This window comes from Dysidea avara, chromosome 3 (assembly GCF_963678975.1).
Source record: "Dysidea avara chromosome 3, odDysAvar1.4, whole genome shotgun sequence".
NCBI lineage: Eukaryota > Metazoa > Porifera > Demospongiae > Dictyoceratida > Dysideidae > Dysidea > Dysidea avara.
In genome coordinates, this window is record NC_089274.1 from 40081872 (window position 1) to 40098301 (window position 16430).

Sequence of the window (16430 nt, forward strand, 5' to 3'; positions counted from 1 at the left end):
ATAGAAGATAATTACTTGTCCTCTTAAGTAGCTACTAAGGTTAAGTAACACCAGCTGGCTAACGTAGTATCATACATATTCATTGATGGCACATCATTTATGGGGAGCCTGGCTGGAAACTGACATATTTGATCGCAAAGCAATAAAGAATGGACTGTACTGTGCTTGGCTATTTAATGTCACAGCGAGGCCAATCCAAGTTTTTATGCTGTTTTGTGTTCTAGTCCATTACACTACTGTAGCAACATAGCTGGATATGTATAAGTACTACTGTTGTATCTTAAAACAGGTAACTATGATTAAAGTGTCTCAGTCTAACACAACCAGTGCCAGATTGAACAGACTTAGCTGTCCACTGGTAGCTAAGGAAAATGGCTGCTGAAATTTAGCTATCTATCAAATATCACTGTATGGTGCATGTGTGCAGGACATACTGTAATCAGATGACAGTATACACTAGCTAAATATATATGACATCATTTTTCTATGTATATAAGCTACACAATTATCTGCACAGTATAAGTGAAACACTTAATTTGACCATAATACACAGCTCTACAGTATACATAACTGTATAAAAATTATGATACTTTAATAGCAAAAATTTGTATCGTAACTATTAATATAAATGTTGTATTGCCTCTGTATTAACAAATTACACCACACCTTGATAAGTGCATGAATTATACACACATGTGTGTCAATATTAGAACAAACTTAAGAAACATTTTTGACAATAGCCCGAAACTGATTAATTTCTGACAACACATACTGTCTAGTGGTAATCAACATGTCAACCAGCTTCTCTGTGTCTTTCTCATCCAGCCCAATAGCCTCTTTTAGCATGGGTGACAACCGGAAATATGAAATATCATTTGTTTCACAAAATGCTCTTGTGTTGTGAACTGGTTCTCCATCGGTTTCACTGATCTATATAAAATAATAAAAACTTATCCTTTAATAAACCAGCTACAAGTACCTCATTTAGTATCACATCAAATGCAAGATTTCGTACTGACGACAGTATACGTATTGCATTAAGAATTCCTTCCTTAATGCTACTAATTTTAGACAAACAATCATGAATGTCAGTGTCTCCAACTTTTTTCTGAAACATTCCACAGCCCAGTGATACTACACAAGCAATTTTGTAGCTTCTACCAGTTGCCTTGTAGTATTCGTGTATCCTTGTTAACCCACTCATACTGGGATTGTTGGCTTTGATTCCTCCATCAATGTATGTATTGTCACAGTGACTGAAGTAAACTGGAGCAGCACTAGTTGCTCGGCCAGCTTTTAAAACACCTTGACCTGTACAGCACTTATAAGTATTAAATTAATATCCAAATATTACCTTTTCCCAGCTCATCATCCTCTTCAAAATTATTGAAAAACACTAAACTTGGGGGTGAATACTTGATATTGGTAGCTGTGACCATTACCCTATTGAATATAAAAGAGTAGTTAGTACAAAAACCATTAAAAGATATGTATGTATGTCAACCAACAACTAGTCTCAGCTAGCTGTTGTGAAGGTGTACAGAATAATCCCAGTTACTGATGACTTGGCACTGTATGCTTCCACCCTCGAAAAGTTAGAACATGTAACTAGTGTAAAAAATACCTTGGATGAGTTTTGGATCCCAATTTTATATCTTTCACTTTATCCTTAAGAATCATTTCCAGAGTTTCTGTGTCACTGTGTGGAATGCCAATACTGTGTAACACCTTGTCTTTCAAAGAGAAGTACATATCACGTAACTCATTCAGTGTCAGATCAGCTAAACAAAGTAATGTATTATGCAACATGGCTACCTAATCCATAACACACAACTCACTGTACACTAGGGCCAGTGCTAGTATCCCTCCTGTACTGGTTCCAATGATCCAGTCAAACAGGTCAACAATCCTTTTACCAGAAATTCTTTCAATAACTGCAAGCATCTCAATCAGTACCAAGCCTTTGATCCCTCCCCCATCAAGGCATAGTACTCTGTCTCCTTTAGGATACGCACTGACTGCTCCTTTTGAAGACATCATGTCATCAACCAATGTTTGATCAAAATCAGTACTATCAGCAGCAGCAAGTGTGCTCATGACTTGATCATTTTCAGCAAACTGCAGTAGATCAATGGTGGATTGGTAGGCAATGTTCTTAGCCATATTCAGTGGTGTTTGATCTTGATCATTGACACATAAAATATTGGCTCCAAATATTAACAGAGATTTCACAGCTAGAGCATCACATCCCTATAATAGTACATATTATGGTTAACAGTGCTGGGAGTAATGTGGTACGTAATATTATTACTTTTGTGGTAACTAAGTAATATAACGAAATACGCTATAAAAACAGGCAATATAACTCAAGTTACTTTACTTACAAATGTAATGCGTTACCTAAGTAATATAGTTACTGTAACGAATCTAATATTACATAATATTATTACTACAAGTAACGAAGTTACTAATATCGTTAGTAATCCACTGAGTAACGCCTAGCCACAATGAAGTAATGAAGCCTACTGAATGAGGCTTATTCACCAGCTTCTTACTTATAATCAAGATTTTCACATTGTCCAACAACGCAATTGTGTCACGTGATAAGGTGGTAGTTTCACACGAGGCTGCGGACATAAAGTAATATAATATGTAATATTATTACAGTAAGTTACTTTATTTTATGGGTAATATGTAACTGTAACTAAATAGTTCAGCTGCAACTAATATGTAATATGTAACTAGTTACTTTTAAAAAGTAACTTGCTCAACACTGATGGTTAAAACAAGAGTTAATATTGCTGTGTAAGACTTTTATCTAAAGTGAGCTATTATTTTATCTATAGCCAAGTAATTATGTTTCTCTCAGGATTACTGTGCAATTGTTTTTGCAAACAACACTTGTAGTAGTGATACCACGATATAGAAATTTTATATCATGATATAATGTAACAAGTTAAAGGAAAAATTTTAAGTTTGATTAGGGATCATAGAAAAAAAAGTAAGGAAACAAGGGAGATCGCATACACCTGCAAATACACTAGTGAACATGTAATCCCTAATCCAGTGTATACCCCAAGACCAAGACTGAATTAGGGATTAAATGTTCACTAGTGTATCTGCAGGTGTAGGAGATCTCCCTTGTTTTCTTACTTTTTTTTCTATGATCCCTAATCGAACTTAAAATTTCAAATTTTTCCTTTAACTTGTTTGCTTACTTTTTTTGTAACATTATTATGACTGGTGAACCCACGCATACCGCATCAAAAGAAAGGATGGCACCGTAATTAATGTTTTCATCTGAGCGAGCGCTCCAGATATCAAAACTGCTTCAAAAGTGCAGTGGCCATTACGCTTCGCTTCAGCTGTGTTCGGCCCGATCCACAGCGCTACAGACGAAAAACAGTAGAAGAAGTGCCTCTACAACAATCCAGTCGTCTCAAAAATACGACGATTCGCGCGCCCCCAACTATCAATTACTGCCTCGGAAGTGCAGCGGCCATTACTCTTCACTTTCAGCTATGTTCAGCCCGTTACACAGCGTTACACAGCGCTACAAGCAAAGAACAGTGTTAGAATCGTCTCTGCAATCAGTCTGTTCACCCTGGAAAATACAGACGATTCCCGTTTACAAACATACTGTAGGGAAGCCATGCATTGTGCTACCACGAATCGACACTTTAGGCTGTCAGCAAAAAGAAATGGGACACAAAGGAGGACAAAGGTAAGTCTACGATGCATGCATTGTACGTACTGCGGTATGCCAAAAAGCACGTCTTGGGATGAAGCGATGTCGAACAGTAAAAAAATTAAGCCTATAGCCTTAGCCGTTATCGAGTTATGCTTGCCTGCAGGCAGGCAGGCAGGCAGGCAGGCAGGCAGGCAGGCAGGCAGGCAGGCAGGCAGGCAGGCAGGCAGGCAGGCAGGCAGGCAGGCAGGCAGGCAGGCAGGCAGGCAGGCAGGCAGGCAGGCAGGCAGGCAGGCAGGCAGGCAGGCAGGCAGGCAGGCAGGCAGGCAGGCAGGCAGGCAGGCAGGCAGGCAGGCAGGCAGGCAGGCAGGCAGGCAGGCAGGCAGGCAGGCAGGCAGGCAGGCAGGCAGGCAGGCAGGCAGTCAGAAAATTCCATTGAATAAAGATTTTTTTAAAATTTTGTAACTATTTATTGCAAGCCTTTAGGATCATACTGAAGGCACTTTTGGGCTTGGTTATACCTAACCAATACTGCCAAGGTGCCAGGATGGATTTGTGAAACTGGTTTTTGGGTGAATTTTTTGGCTAGGAAAACCCAATTCTTCATGATCCCTAATATACAGTACTACCATACTGTATGATAAATATCATGACAATCATGATACATCATCACTAATGCATATAATGGTTTTAAAACAGGTACAAAAATAAAAGCTAGAAAAATTAATAATATTTTGTGTTTTTGTTGATATTCTATAACGAATAATTTTGAGGTACACAGCAGACAATACAACTATACTTTGTTGTAACTATTGCAATTCAATTGTAGTCTCCAAATTCCCACCAGAACTATTATGCAGCTCATATTGATGATATTCACAATGAAGTTTTCTGATATCACAAAACAAAATGGCCGTACTAGTGTGGGAACTTTGTACAGGGAGGTATTGGGCGAAAAAGTGTTTCCCTATGATAGCGTTTAAAAAGGGTGAAGGTGAGGCATATAGTATATAACGCAATACAAAAAAGCCTAGTTGCATCCAAATTAAAAATTTTAGGCCTGCTTTCCTTGTTGGAGTGCGTTTTGCATCATCAAAGTACATGTACTATTTGTTACCTTTATTATCTTGTGGTTCCATGCATAGGTGGTGGAGACGGGGGGGGGGGGGGGGGCCAGGGGGGCCATGGCCCCCCCACTTTTATGGGACACTGTTTGCAAGAAAAGATCGAGATACTCTAATAGAACAGTCATAGTATTCAGAGAAGCGCAGTGTAGCAAGTTACTTACCTACATGTGTGTAGTTGTAAATGAGGAGATATGATTGGTGGAGAGTAGCTATTGTCAGCAGGCAGTGACCTTTTTTTTTTTCTTTTTTGGTCTTCAACTTACTGCTGGCCTGGCCCCCTCACTCTTTGGCCTGCTCCACCGCCCCTGGTTCCATGTGTAGAAAACTACAGACAACATTCATTTCGGATACTGTGTGCTAAAATCTCTGAAGCCCCACACTAACACGGCCATTTTGTCAATTATGACATCAAATTTTGTCATTGCGGATATCGTCCATTAGTGGCATTTAACTATAACATATCCAAGTAAATGACTGTAGGCACTTTGATGTATATGGCTATATATTCAGTTTACATAAACACAGTTATGCTAACACTGCATTTTGATTGCCAACATTGCACATTTGGTGTTTAATACCTTACTGGACAATATGGTGTGATAGGATACAATAGTGCAATGCCTATACCCTGATACTATGTCATTTGTACATAAATAATCAAAAAAACTGCACTAAAAGTAGTGATGCCATGATATGAAAATTTAATATTACAATAATCACGATATCATGGACTTATATCACGATAGTCTGAATTGAATATGTTAATGTTTTCACAGGACAAGTTCTATTCAATCAATTTATAACAACGATTTGACAGCGTTGACACTTGTTTTTTTATGCATCTACACATGTTGCCATAGAAATATCCTCATTTTTTTGGCAAACATCAAGTTACTTCTCACTAAATAATTTGTGTTTTTATATCACAATATAGGTTTTTCTCTATCAGAATTATCATGAAATGCTTCTATCATGATTATCGTGATATACAATACATCGTCGCATCACTAGTATGTAAATACTTTAGATGGTCTAAAACAACATTCTGTTTTCTTTATAGTTTATGATTGTAGATATGTACACCTTAAATTGAGCTGTGCTCATAGGGTATAATTACCTCAACTGCTAAATGTAGAGGTGTCATTCCTCCTTTAGTTTTACTGTTGACATTGCCTTTCCCATTTGCCAACAGAGCCACTATACAACTTTGCTTTTCTTTAGTTGCTTGTTTCTGGGAGTCTTCAGCACTTGAACTGTCTTTCTGTCTAGACACAGTGGATGGATTTTCACGTCTAATAATTGCATGTAGTGGAGTCTCATTCTCCTGATTCCGAGTAGAATCATCAGCACCGTTATCAATAAGATGTATTATAGTCTAAAACAGGAAACAATTGGCTTGTTAATTTGGCAGAGGAGGCACAACACATGCAAGTAAACTGGCGTAGGTATTTTTGGAGTCTTAATTTACTTGAATGAAATGGCCAATGAGACAATATGCTATGATCAGTAACAAAATGAGGAAAAGATGAAACAAGAACACTACTGAAATGTATTTAAATCCACCAAAGGACTGGAGTTTAAATTTTTTAGTCTTTAGGTTGTATTGTGGCTGTTCAAATTTCTAAACAATTGTGATGAAATATTGCCACAATGGGTATAGCCCTTATTTTGCATTGTACTCATATTTTACCAAATAACGCTGCCTAGGGGCATTTTCTCAGTTTGAAACTTTGGAATACTGAGATCAATTCTGAGGATAATTTTGCTAGACAGATGTTCAGCATTGAGGGAGGCAAGAATTTGAGAGTACAATAGGTAAATACAGGTGTTCTCATAGTACGATATGTGCTGGTGACTAATACAACTGGATATTTAGCAATGTGGAGATACTGTTACATACTGAGTGTCATTACCAAAGGGAGAAAGATATGTATAGGCCTTTAGAAAATCAACTATATTCCCTTCCATTGTACATCAACAAATACATGCAACAAGTACATACAGAGAAAGTTTTAAACTTAAGCACTTTTGCATAAAAATCTTAGCCATGATGAAAACAATATACCACCATACTAGAAACTGACGGTGGCTAAAGTCTAGAGCAATGAGAGCAGTAGCCATGCTCCTTCCTGGATGCAATGACTTTATAAAAAATGTATATAACCATGGCATACATATTAACCAGTTAAGTAACCCTTAGATTGGAGTGCTACACACCACAAGTACACCCTATGCCACACTGGAATACTTGGCTGTAATATTACTGGGGTTAGAGAACCTTTACCTTAAAAGTATAAATAATACAGGGCTAGTGTTCCTGTTGCCACCCACACACATGCAAAATTATGGACAAAGATGTACCTGATAGCTAAGTATGCGATGTTTCTTACTTTTATGCATGTACTAAGTGTTTATGTATAATTATGTAAATTGTACTGTATGTACAGTTATTATATATTCTACACTCTTACCATGTGATCACGAGCCTTGTGAAGACAAATACTCCCATCTACATTAGGAACATGGACAAGACTTGGGTCAGTAGTGAGCAGTGTTTTAACCGTATCACTCTTCTTATCTTCAATCGCTTTTCGAAACTGGTCTAGTAAATTTTGTTTGCTCAAAAATCCTGAACTGCACTGGGCTTCATGTGGTGACTGTGATTGAATTAGATAAGTGAGGCACTCTTTTGCATCTGAGTCTTTGGCTTTTTGAATGGGCAACAAACCGTCTTGATCTTCTATGTAAAAACAAGGATCTAGCCCAAGCTTTTCACTGCATCTCAAAATGGCTTTACAGGCCAGAAGCGAATTTTGTTCAATGGCTAAGTGGAGAAGTGTGTATCTTTTGGGATGACGTGTGGATGTGAAATGATCCTTGAAAGAGTCACTAGCCAGGAGTATCATCATTGTATCCTCTGGAAGAGGAAGGCTGACACACATGTGTGCTACTGACCAACTGTAGCCATATAACCTCATCAGTTCCACCAATTTGGTTAAAACGGTATCTGTAAAAACCTCATAAAGAAAATCCTCTACACTCCAGAAACATGGAATAACATCCCAACAATGGTAGTACAGAGTTGTTGCTTCTTCTTTCTTGAAAGTATCAAAAAGTACGAATTCTTTATTTTCTATTTCTAACACTATCAAAAACCATAAGAAAGCATCATTTCCACGTTTCTTGTAATGGCAAAGTTTTATCCTCCTCAAAGGCGGAATTTTAGCCTCTTTTCCAATCTCTTTATAAACCACATTGATGCTATCCAACTCCTTCGCAGAGAGGCATCTAACTTTTTCCATTTTTAGATATGGTCACTATCCACTGTAATAAATACACAGAAGCAATTTTTATGAACATCCAGTGTGTGTCATTATTACAACTTGTAAACCACTCATTCCACAAAATATTAATGTTTATTTGCTAAGAGCTAAATTTACAGAAAATTTGCTTCACATGCAAGGAAAAATTGGTCTGAATAAAGCCGGTTCTTGCTAGATATTGGATACCATAACTGGTCCTGCTGGACCAGTTGTGGTCAACCAAATTTTGTCCATCAGACTCTTCCCAGCATCTAAAACCAATCCATCCTATTGTAAGCAAAATGGCCTGGACAGATGTGAAGTTAACTCCACTGGCTTTGAAGACATAGTAACTATATAATGACCACATAAGCACATGTTCACTTGATCGTAACACATCCAGCACATGCGTACATCATGATGAGTTGTGTAATCATAGATAGTTCTAGAACACAATCAATTGTAGTCACATGTGTATTGAAAAACTGTTGTATTGTTGATTGAACTGAACTATGATTATTGAACAGACACAGTAGATGCAATTCTGAGGGGAAAGAAGACATGCCCATAGGAAACTTTTCAGAAATCAATACTTTAATACAAAGTACTATTTACTGTATTAGGATTAACGAATTGCATAGACTTTTTTTTATAGCTACAGGATAATAAATATAACTTCTTGTATTAAACACACTTACATAAGCCAGCCATGATGAAATGTTATTTAACTGAGAGGTATATAATTTTATTGGTAATCCAGTAATGCTGCTAAGAAACATTGTGCTATAAAATAACATAATGACCTTTATAATCAATTGGTTGTTCCCATTTCCTAGAATTCCACCTCTGTGATTCTCATTCTGTTCTTCATTTGTAATACTGTGTAACGGGCTGAACATAGCTGAAATCAATTGTAATGGCCACTTAGGACTTTTCAGTAATTGATTGTCAGGGTAGACGTTCAGATGAAAACAATAAGTCTGGTACCACTGTTTCTTTTAATGCAGTGTGCACGAGTTCACCAGTCATAATAATGTTACAAAACAAGTACAAGGAAAAATTAGGAACTTCAAGTTCAATTAGGGACCATAGAAAATAAGTATGGAAACAAGGGAGGTCGCTTGCACCTGCAGATAAACTAGTGGACATTTAATCCCTACTTCAGTAGTGGGTATAAAATTATTTGCGGATGTAGGCAACCTTTACTTCTTATTTCTGATCGCTGATCAAACTTAAAATTCGTTGTACCATATACAGGGAAACTATGGTGAGGGTAAACTTTGGTGAATAACAAGCTAAATTACATTTGGAGAAATAAACTTTGGTTAATTCAAACTCAATGTTTAGCTATAAAGATGCTAATCTGAGGTGCTACGAGTAATTGGCGGGTTAAATTTTGGCGAATTTGTAGCAAATCGCCAAAGTTTCCAATACATAAATTAAATTTTGGATTAACAAACCATTGAAAAATTAAAATTAATTATTGTGTACCGCCTACCTCGAGTCTGTTTAATAACTTTCTGGATGTGATACGTGTAGACTGTAGAGCAACTCTCTGAAATTGCAATGATGCCAGAAGGAGTCAAATTTTGGTGCATCAAAATGGCGTAAACCAGCCTGGTGTAACAAATTTCCCCATACATTTTGTATTGGGCATTTCGGGGGCATGCATAATAACTTGGGACACGTGATAGATACTTCAGATTCCGGACCAGATTAGGAAGAGCAGTGAATAGCGATTAAAATGAGCTATAGCAGGAGGAAACTTAAGTGTGTCATTTTAAGGTTGAAAGTCACTTACTTTTTCTATGGTAAAAATGAATGATGGATATTTGGAAGGGAACACTCTGAAGCTTCACTACAGTAGTCTTACAATGAAATAAAAAGCACTGTGAATTAGCTCTGCAGGTTAGTTTGTGAAAATTACAGTGTTCCGTGATTAAGTAAAATAATGTCCGTTCCATGTAGCAAACTTCTTCATATTCTTTAGATTGAGAAGCAGCTGGTCCACTGTGTAAACTAAATTGCATTTGGCAAAATAAACTTTGACGAATTCAGCTCAATCTATAGTTATAAAGATCAATCTCGGGCGCTACGAGTAATTGGCGGATTAAACTTTGGCGAATTTGTAACGAATTGCCAAATTCGCCAAAGTTGTCTGCCACCAAAGTTTCCCTCTATATGGTATTATCTGCAGCTGCCGTTCACCTAACCAATGTCAATTATTGATAATTGGTGACTTGTGTACGCTATAGTGGAGTAAAAAACAATTGCTGTCATACTTTTAGTTTCTCCTAGACTGGTAGGTATACACCTTAGTGTATCGTAGGTTCTGTCTTCTGTGTTTGGAACTTTCCAGTGCCAAACTGGTAAAGAAGACAATGCCATTTCCCTACATCATGTGTGGCGTTTGGTGAAAATCCGGGTGGCCTGCAAATACATCCCTTCTATTTGTCCTGTTCCAGCTAGTTAATCATTCAAGACTTTCATTTAGGCTTCTAGGTTAGTGGTAAACACCTCGTATATTCTTCGCTCTACGTTATGCGTTCTAGGAATAATTAAATCTACAAAAAATTCAAGCTGACGTCAATTACCAGATCTTTCAAAAAGCAGGTTACTAAACATGTAAGCGAAATTAAAAGGTATAAGTCATAAATTAGTCACTGGATCGTGGGGATGACTGCCTCACCCACGGCTGGCCGGCAAAACAGCAAAACAATAGCGAAGTAGCCGATCGCAAAGTGTAAACAATATTAGTCTTTATCTACAACATGTAATTACTGGCAGGATATAGCTATAGAGTAATACCGTACGTACCTGATTCTCGGTAATTCTTAAGCAATACAAAAATTTTCGGCAACGAGAGATCGCAAGACAAAGAAGGACCGCGCCACACCTTTTTGTGTGTTGATTGTGGGATACAGTTTCTAAATAATACACACCCATTTTGTCACTGGCTTTGCCTGTACATAGATAATGGTTGTGTATGATATATCGGATATCGTAGCCATTCCGTGACAGAATGGCCTGAATTCCATGCTAGCCAATGATTGAAAGAGTTACGTGATCTGTGCATTGATAGTTTCATTAGTTTATTAGATTAGATTAGATTAGATTATCCATTTTTGTCAAAAGACAAGGGTACACAAAAGGCTAAGCCTGTAAACGTGCTCCCCTTCACAAAAAGCACATACAAAACAACACACACACATGTACACTGAATAAAAAACAAACAAACAAACAAACAAAAAAAAACACTAAACAGATGTATTAAAAGCTTATACAAAACTGAAGACATATAGTTGATGCTACACAAAAAGAAATCGACGAAGAGCAGAGTGAAAAGCAACACGATTCGACAGTTGAAGAATACTGTGAGGTATTGAGTTCCACAGAAAAGGAGTGTTGACAAAGAAAGAGTGACGATAAGGGTTGATGGTCGATGAGGGAATGGAAAGTGATTGAGGGTGAGATCTTGTGTTTGTAAAAGAAAATTGGAAATACTTGTTAAATGGGATTGAAATTCGATTGTGTAAAATATCATGAGCTAGGCTAATAGAACTGAAGGATCTCCTAGAGTGGAGGGTAGGCCACTTAAGCTGATGCAAACATGAGTCAGAGGATTTAGTCCAGTTTCTAGTAGCAGAATTCCACCTGCTACCACAGACCTAGCGTGCAGCACGTCTTTGAATTGATTCCAGCTGCGAAATATCTTTAGAAGAATGAACACACCAAACTGGAGAGGCATATTCAAGGATTGGCCTGACCAAACATTTATATGCTACTGCTTTAACATGTGATGGACATGAAAACAAAGTGTGTCGTAGGTAATTAAGTGAACGAGTTGCCTTAGCTGTCAGATGTCGAACATGATGGTCCCACTTAAGGTGGGAGTTGATGAATACTCCAAGGTAGCGTACCACTGGCTTCAATGGAATGGTTTGGCCAGCTAGGGTATAGTCATGTGTAAGAGGATGATGCTTATACGAAATACAAAGATATTCACACTTGACTGGATTCAGGTTCAACTGCCACAGTTGGCACCATTCATAGATTGAAGTTAGATCTTCTTGAAGAAGAGATCATCTACCAAAGCTAAAAAAACAACAAAAAACATTGCAAGCAGGCGGATTTAGTCTAAATTACAATAGATAGGACACGGATAGCCATATACTCAGAAAATATCATGATTAGTCAGTATGCAGCCACCACGCCCATGACCCGGCATACCTTGTTGCACTGTCAGTAAACTTGAATGGCCTGGAATCAGTGGTGCAGTACAAAAATGAATATAACTGTAGCCGTCCAGTTGTGAGTTTAGCTTATTATTGTTATTAGTGCTTTACAGTGACCAGCACTGAAGGTCTGACAGCAACATGTGCTGCAGCCGAGGATTACCTAACCTAATCTCATGGACTTAGACTTATAGCTGAAAAGGTGTAACAGAAAAGGGGCCAAAGTAAGGAAAAAATCCTTCCAACCCCAGGATTCGAACTGCAGGTCACCCAATGTCTAGTCGGGACCAAACTGCCTAGTCGGGACCACACTGTCTAGTTGGGGCCACACTCAGTCTCCTCCAGGAGGGATGGATTTTCTTCCTTATAAACCTAAAGTTTTTATTGTTATTAGTGCTTCACAGTGACCAGCGCTGAAGGTCTGACAGCAACATGTGCTGCAGCCTTAGGATTACCTAACCTAATCTCAAGGACTTTATATAAATGGTTGTGACGTAGCTAGCTACATATCTACATTCCATTGCCATTCAGCATCCGTGTTTCTCCTCCTGTACCATCTAGATGACAGTTATACCTACCTAATCTGTCATACCCACACATCCCACTGGTGTTTATTCTAGGGCTGTTAAGGGGGACCCCTCCAAAGGTACGAGTGACTACTACACTATACCTTGGTTGACTCAGATTCATTCTCAGAGTGTTTAATATGTAGCTAACAGTTGCAAACACAACCTTAATTACTCTCGGATTTAGCAATCAGCATTTAAGTTTTAATAATCTCCTACTGTAGGGTGATGGCTATTCAAGATCTGAGAGGCCAAGTTTATATACCCAGTTTCTCGTTTTTTTCTAAATAACCCTCAAAAAATTTAAAACCAGTTTACTTTCAAAATGGAGTGCACAGCAAAAAAAAATAACCCCAGATTGAACTCACAAAGCCTCACTCTGATTTTAAGAAAATTCCATAACTATTAAAATACCCTAATATTCGATTTCAAATAGCCTAAGTTTCTTGGAAGACATACACCCCAGACACACAGATCTTTTGTTTGGTAGTACTTTCATACACTGGCAATGATGGTCCATACAATATCTCACACGTATTGGTTATTCAACATGATTCAACATACGCAGTGCACTACTAGCTAGTAGAATAACTGTGTAGCTACACGAGGTGTACATGGTTGTCCTAGATACTACATAATTATGTCATCACTATGCATCAAGTTCTACCAGCCATACAGGATCACCCAATCATAAAAGTCAAAATCAACACTCATGACACAACCTTAAATGACTAACCAGTTTTACCTGAACTACTGTTTTGCATAGTTGTGAACTTGACAACTGTATGTGTAGACTTTCACTTTCACTTGGTCATATATGTTTACATATATACATATACAGTGCCAGTATCAGAAACTAGCCCATTAATATATAGCAACTAAAATTTTGCAATTCTATAGTTGTGGATTTTAAAAGCCAAAGTAAATTGGAGGTTTTTATTTCTGAGGGCATGGTTTCTAAATGATTCTCTTACTAAATACCAAACTATTTGGTACGTATACTCAAAAGTTTCTCCATGTACACTGACACCTTGGTAGTACTGCAATATTAATGTATAGATAGCTAGCTAGCTACACATGTCAGGTTTTCATACAACAGCTTCATCATTAACTAAACATGGAAATTTGGTGTTCTTTGTAAAGTTTGTCAGTGTCAACTAGGCTATTACTATTTTTTCACTATTATCATTTTTTGTCACTAGATTTCTGTAGAGCTTTGCTAATCCACAGAAAATCTGCTTCCTCAAAACTATTCTGATTTCGCCGTACCGCTTAGGTCAAAAAAGCAGCAGTTGGTTAGTGTTGTGACAACTGCTCTCACCTTTTCTTGCTATTATAGGTGTCCCACTCACTGCCCTCTACCTGCCACCCTTATAATACAGTAGTCATATACAATGATATATTAGTTGCCTGCAGTATTAGCAATTAATCTGAAAAACTTGCCAAAAGTGCTGTTTTGGGGTGTATAATTGTACAATAAAATCTTCCACTTCTCATGTGATCCTGGATACATATATATACTACGTACAAGGATAGCTATATTAATGGAACTTGTGTAGCTGGTCAAAGTCAGACCTGTAACTACATAATCCAAGAGTGTAACTAATGAAAGTAGTTAGTAATTGCCCAGGATTCCAGAGTCCCCTGAATTTTTACCAAGGCAGATATGTACACACTCGCCATATTGCTTTAATAAACAAGTGAATAGTGCATATACCCACCCACTTCTGAAGGTCTGGAAATTCCACTAGCTTGCTACAAGACACCAAAATAGTAAACAATGGTCGGTACAAAGGTGAAGAAATGGTAAGTGCAATAAATAGCAGTGTGCAGTGCAGTATGTTTGAAATATACAGAGTTTCATGGGTGGATCAAGTGTGAGAACAAGGGTACATAAGGTGGTAAAAGATTAAGATGCTCTAAAAAACAGTCAGCACTGTAATAGGAAAGGTATTAAGGCTATACTAATACCGACGCTAGTATTGCAATTTAAGTTTTTGTAATTTTTCATTAAAGTACTATCAGCTATAAGCTTTATAACACTTGAATGGGTGACTCAGTAGGTAAGCTTTGGGTAGCATGCATGCATATTCTATTGGGTGTTGGTGTAAAATTTCAATAATCACACTGCAATCTTGCTGCACTACTTATCACCTAGGGTGTAGCACTTTTGAAACAAAGGTATTAAAAACATTAATATTTTCTGAACAGTTGGAGGTAATGTAAAATGAGTAACATCTCCTGCATGTTCTTCATTCACTGTACTGATGAGTTTTACTTCTCCAAATATTGACGGGTGTTCAAAATTTTGAGAAACCTTAAAGCTGTGTTTATTGTTTGTATATAATAGTTTAGCTAAACCCTGTTGTTTTCTTTAGATTTAGCTCACTGGACATTTGAATCAGCCCCACAAGGTCAGTAGTTTCAAGAATAGTATGAAAGAACACAAAGAGAGACATAATTTTAATTGCACAATTTTAAGTATGAACATGTACATAGCTACACATTCATACATACACACTCGCATGTATGCATAAATACGTGACTCCCTGTATTCCAGGCTTAGCTTTCTCACTAGTTCCTAGTGGGGATAACTTTACAAGATATGTTAAGTACAGGTTGAATTCTGAGAAGATTCTGAATCCCAGCTGTTATCACTCCTTTGGCACATGCCTAGATTGCATGTTGCTGAAGATCAAGTCACCACTGAGTCTGGAATTGCTTTCTGCATTCCACAGTGTTTCAGTTACATGTTTCTGACTCCCTGTATTTTAGTACCAGCCTATTATGCTGGCATAATTTTGCAATGTAATATGTGCTTTGAAACATTAGGCATAATGCTGGTAGGCAGATTTTTCCACATTGTAAATTGTTGTCTGGGAAAAATGCAAGTCATGACTTGTGGGAAAAGATTAATCAACATAACTAAGTCTCACATAGCCAGACTACTATTTTCCACCCCCAAAAGGTAGTGCATGATCTAGCTATATCTGACTACTCTGTATTAGGCCTGATCAGTAATTCTAAGAGCAGTCAGATATATATGGACATAGTATACTGGGTATTTTCAGTGGCTATATAACTGTTGCTCACAAATCATTACTATAATCATAATTTTGTTAGTACAACATGGAGGCTGAGGCAAAAGCTTGAGCATAATTTTGAGCATGATAGGCAGAAATGTTAAGCATATTGGGTAAAATTAAAAGCATAATAGGCTGGTGCTTACCTGTCTATTTACAGGCTTAGCCTTCTTACAGATACCTTGTGGAATAGCATCTAAAGATACAACTAACTACTTCAGTGACTGTCCATGCAGCCACCTCCAGTCATGCTCATTTAATCCAATGTAAGGAAATATTTATATAAGCCAGTCATAACAATATAAAGTATATAAGTGCTGAAACAAGTGAAATTTTTGCACAAATTGCAAGTTTAATCTATACCTTAACCTAAATGATTAGCAAGTATGGCTAAAGTAGGGATTATATAGCTAGATTTGTACTTTTAGA

General features: G+C 37.5%; 1 protein-coding gene across 1 annotated transcript; it reads right to left on the bottom strand.

The window, feature by feature from the left end:
* Positions 1-478: 478 nt before the first annotated feature.
* LOC136250968 (85/88 kDa calcium-independent phospholipase A2-like) lies at positions 479-11027 on the bottom strand. The gene is made up of 8 exons (XM_066043325.1): positions 10935-11027; positions 7287-8139; positions 5933-6190; positions 1839-2250; positions 1625-1781; positions 1355-1443; positions 980-1311; positions 479-930 (listed from the first exon to the last, which is right to left on the bottom strand). Exons 2-8 carry the CDS (start codon positions 8115-8117, stop codon positions 718-720), a joined length of 2292 nt encoding a protein of 763 aa, XP_065899397.1. The 5' UTR covers positions 8118-8139; positions 10935-11027; the 3' UTR covers positions 479-717.
* Positions 11028-16430: the final 5403 nt, after the last annotated feature.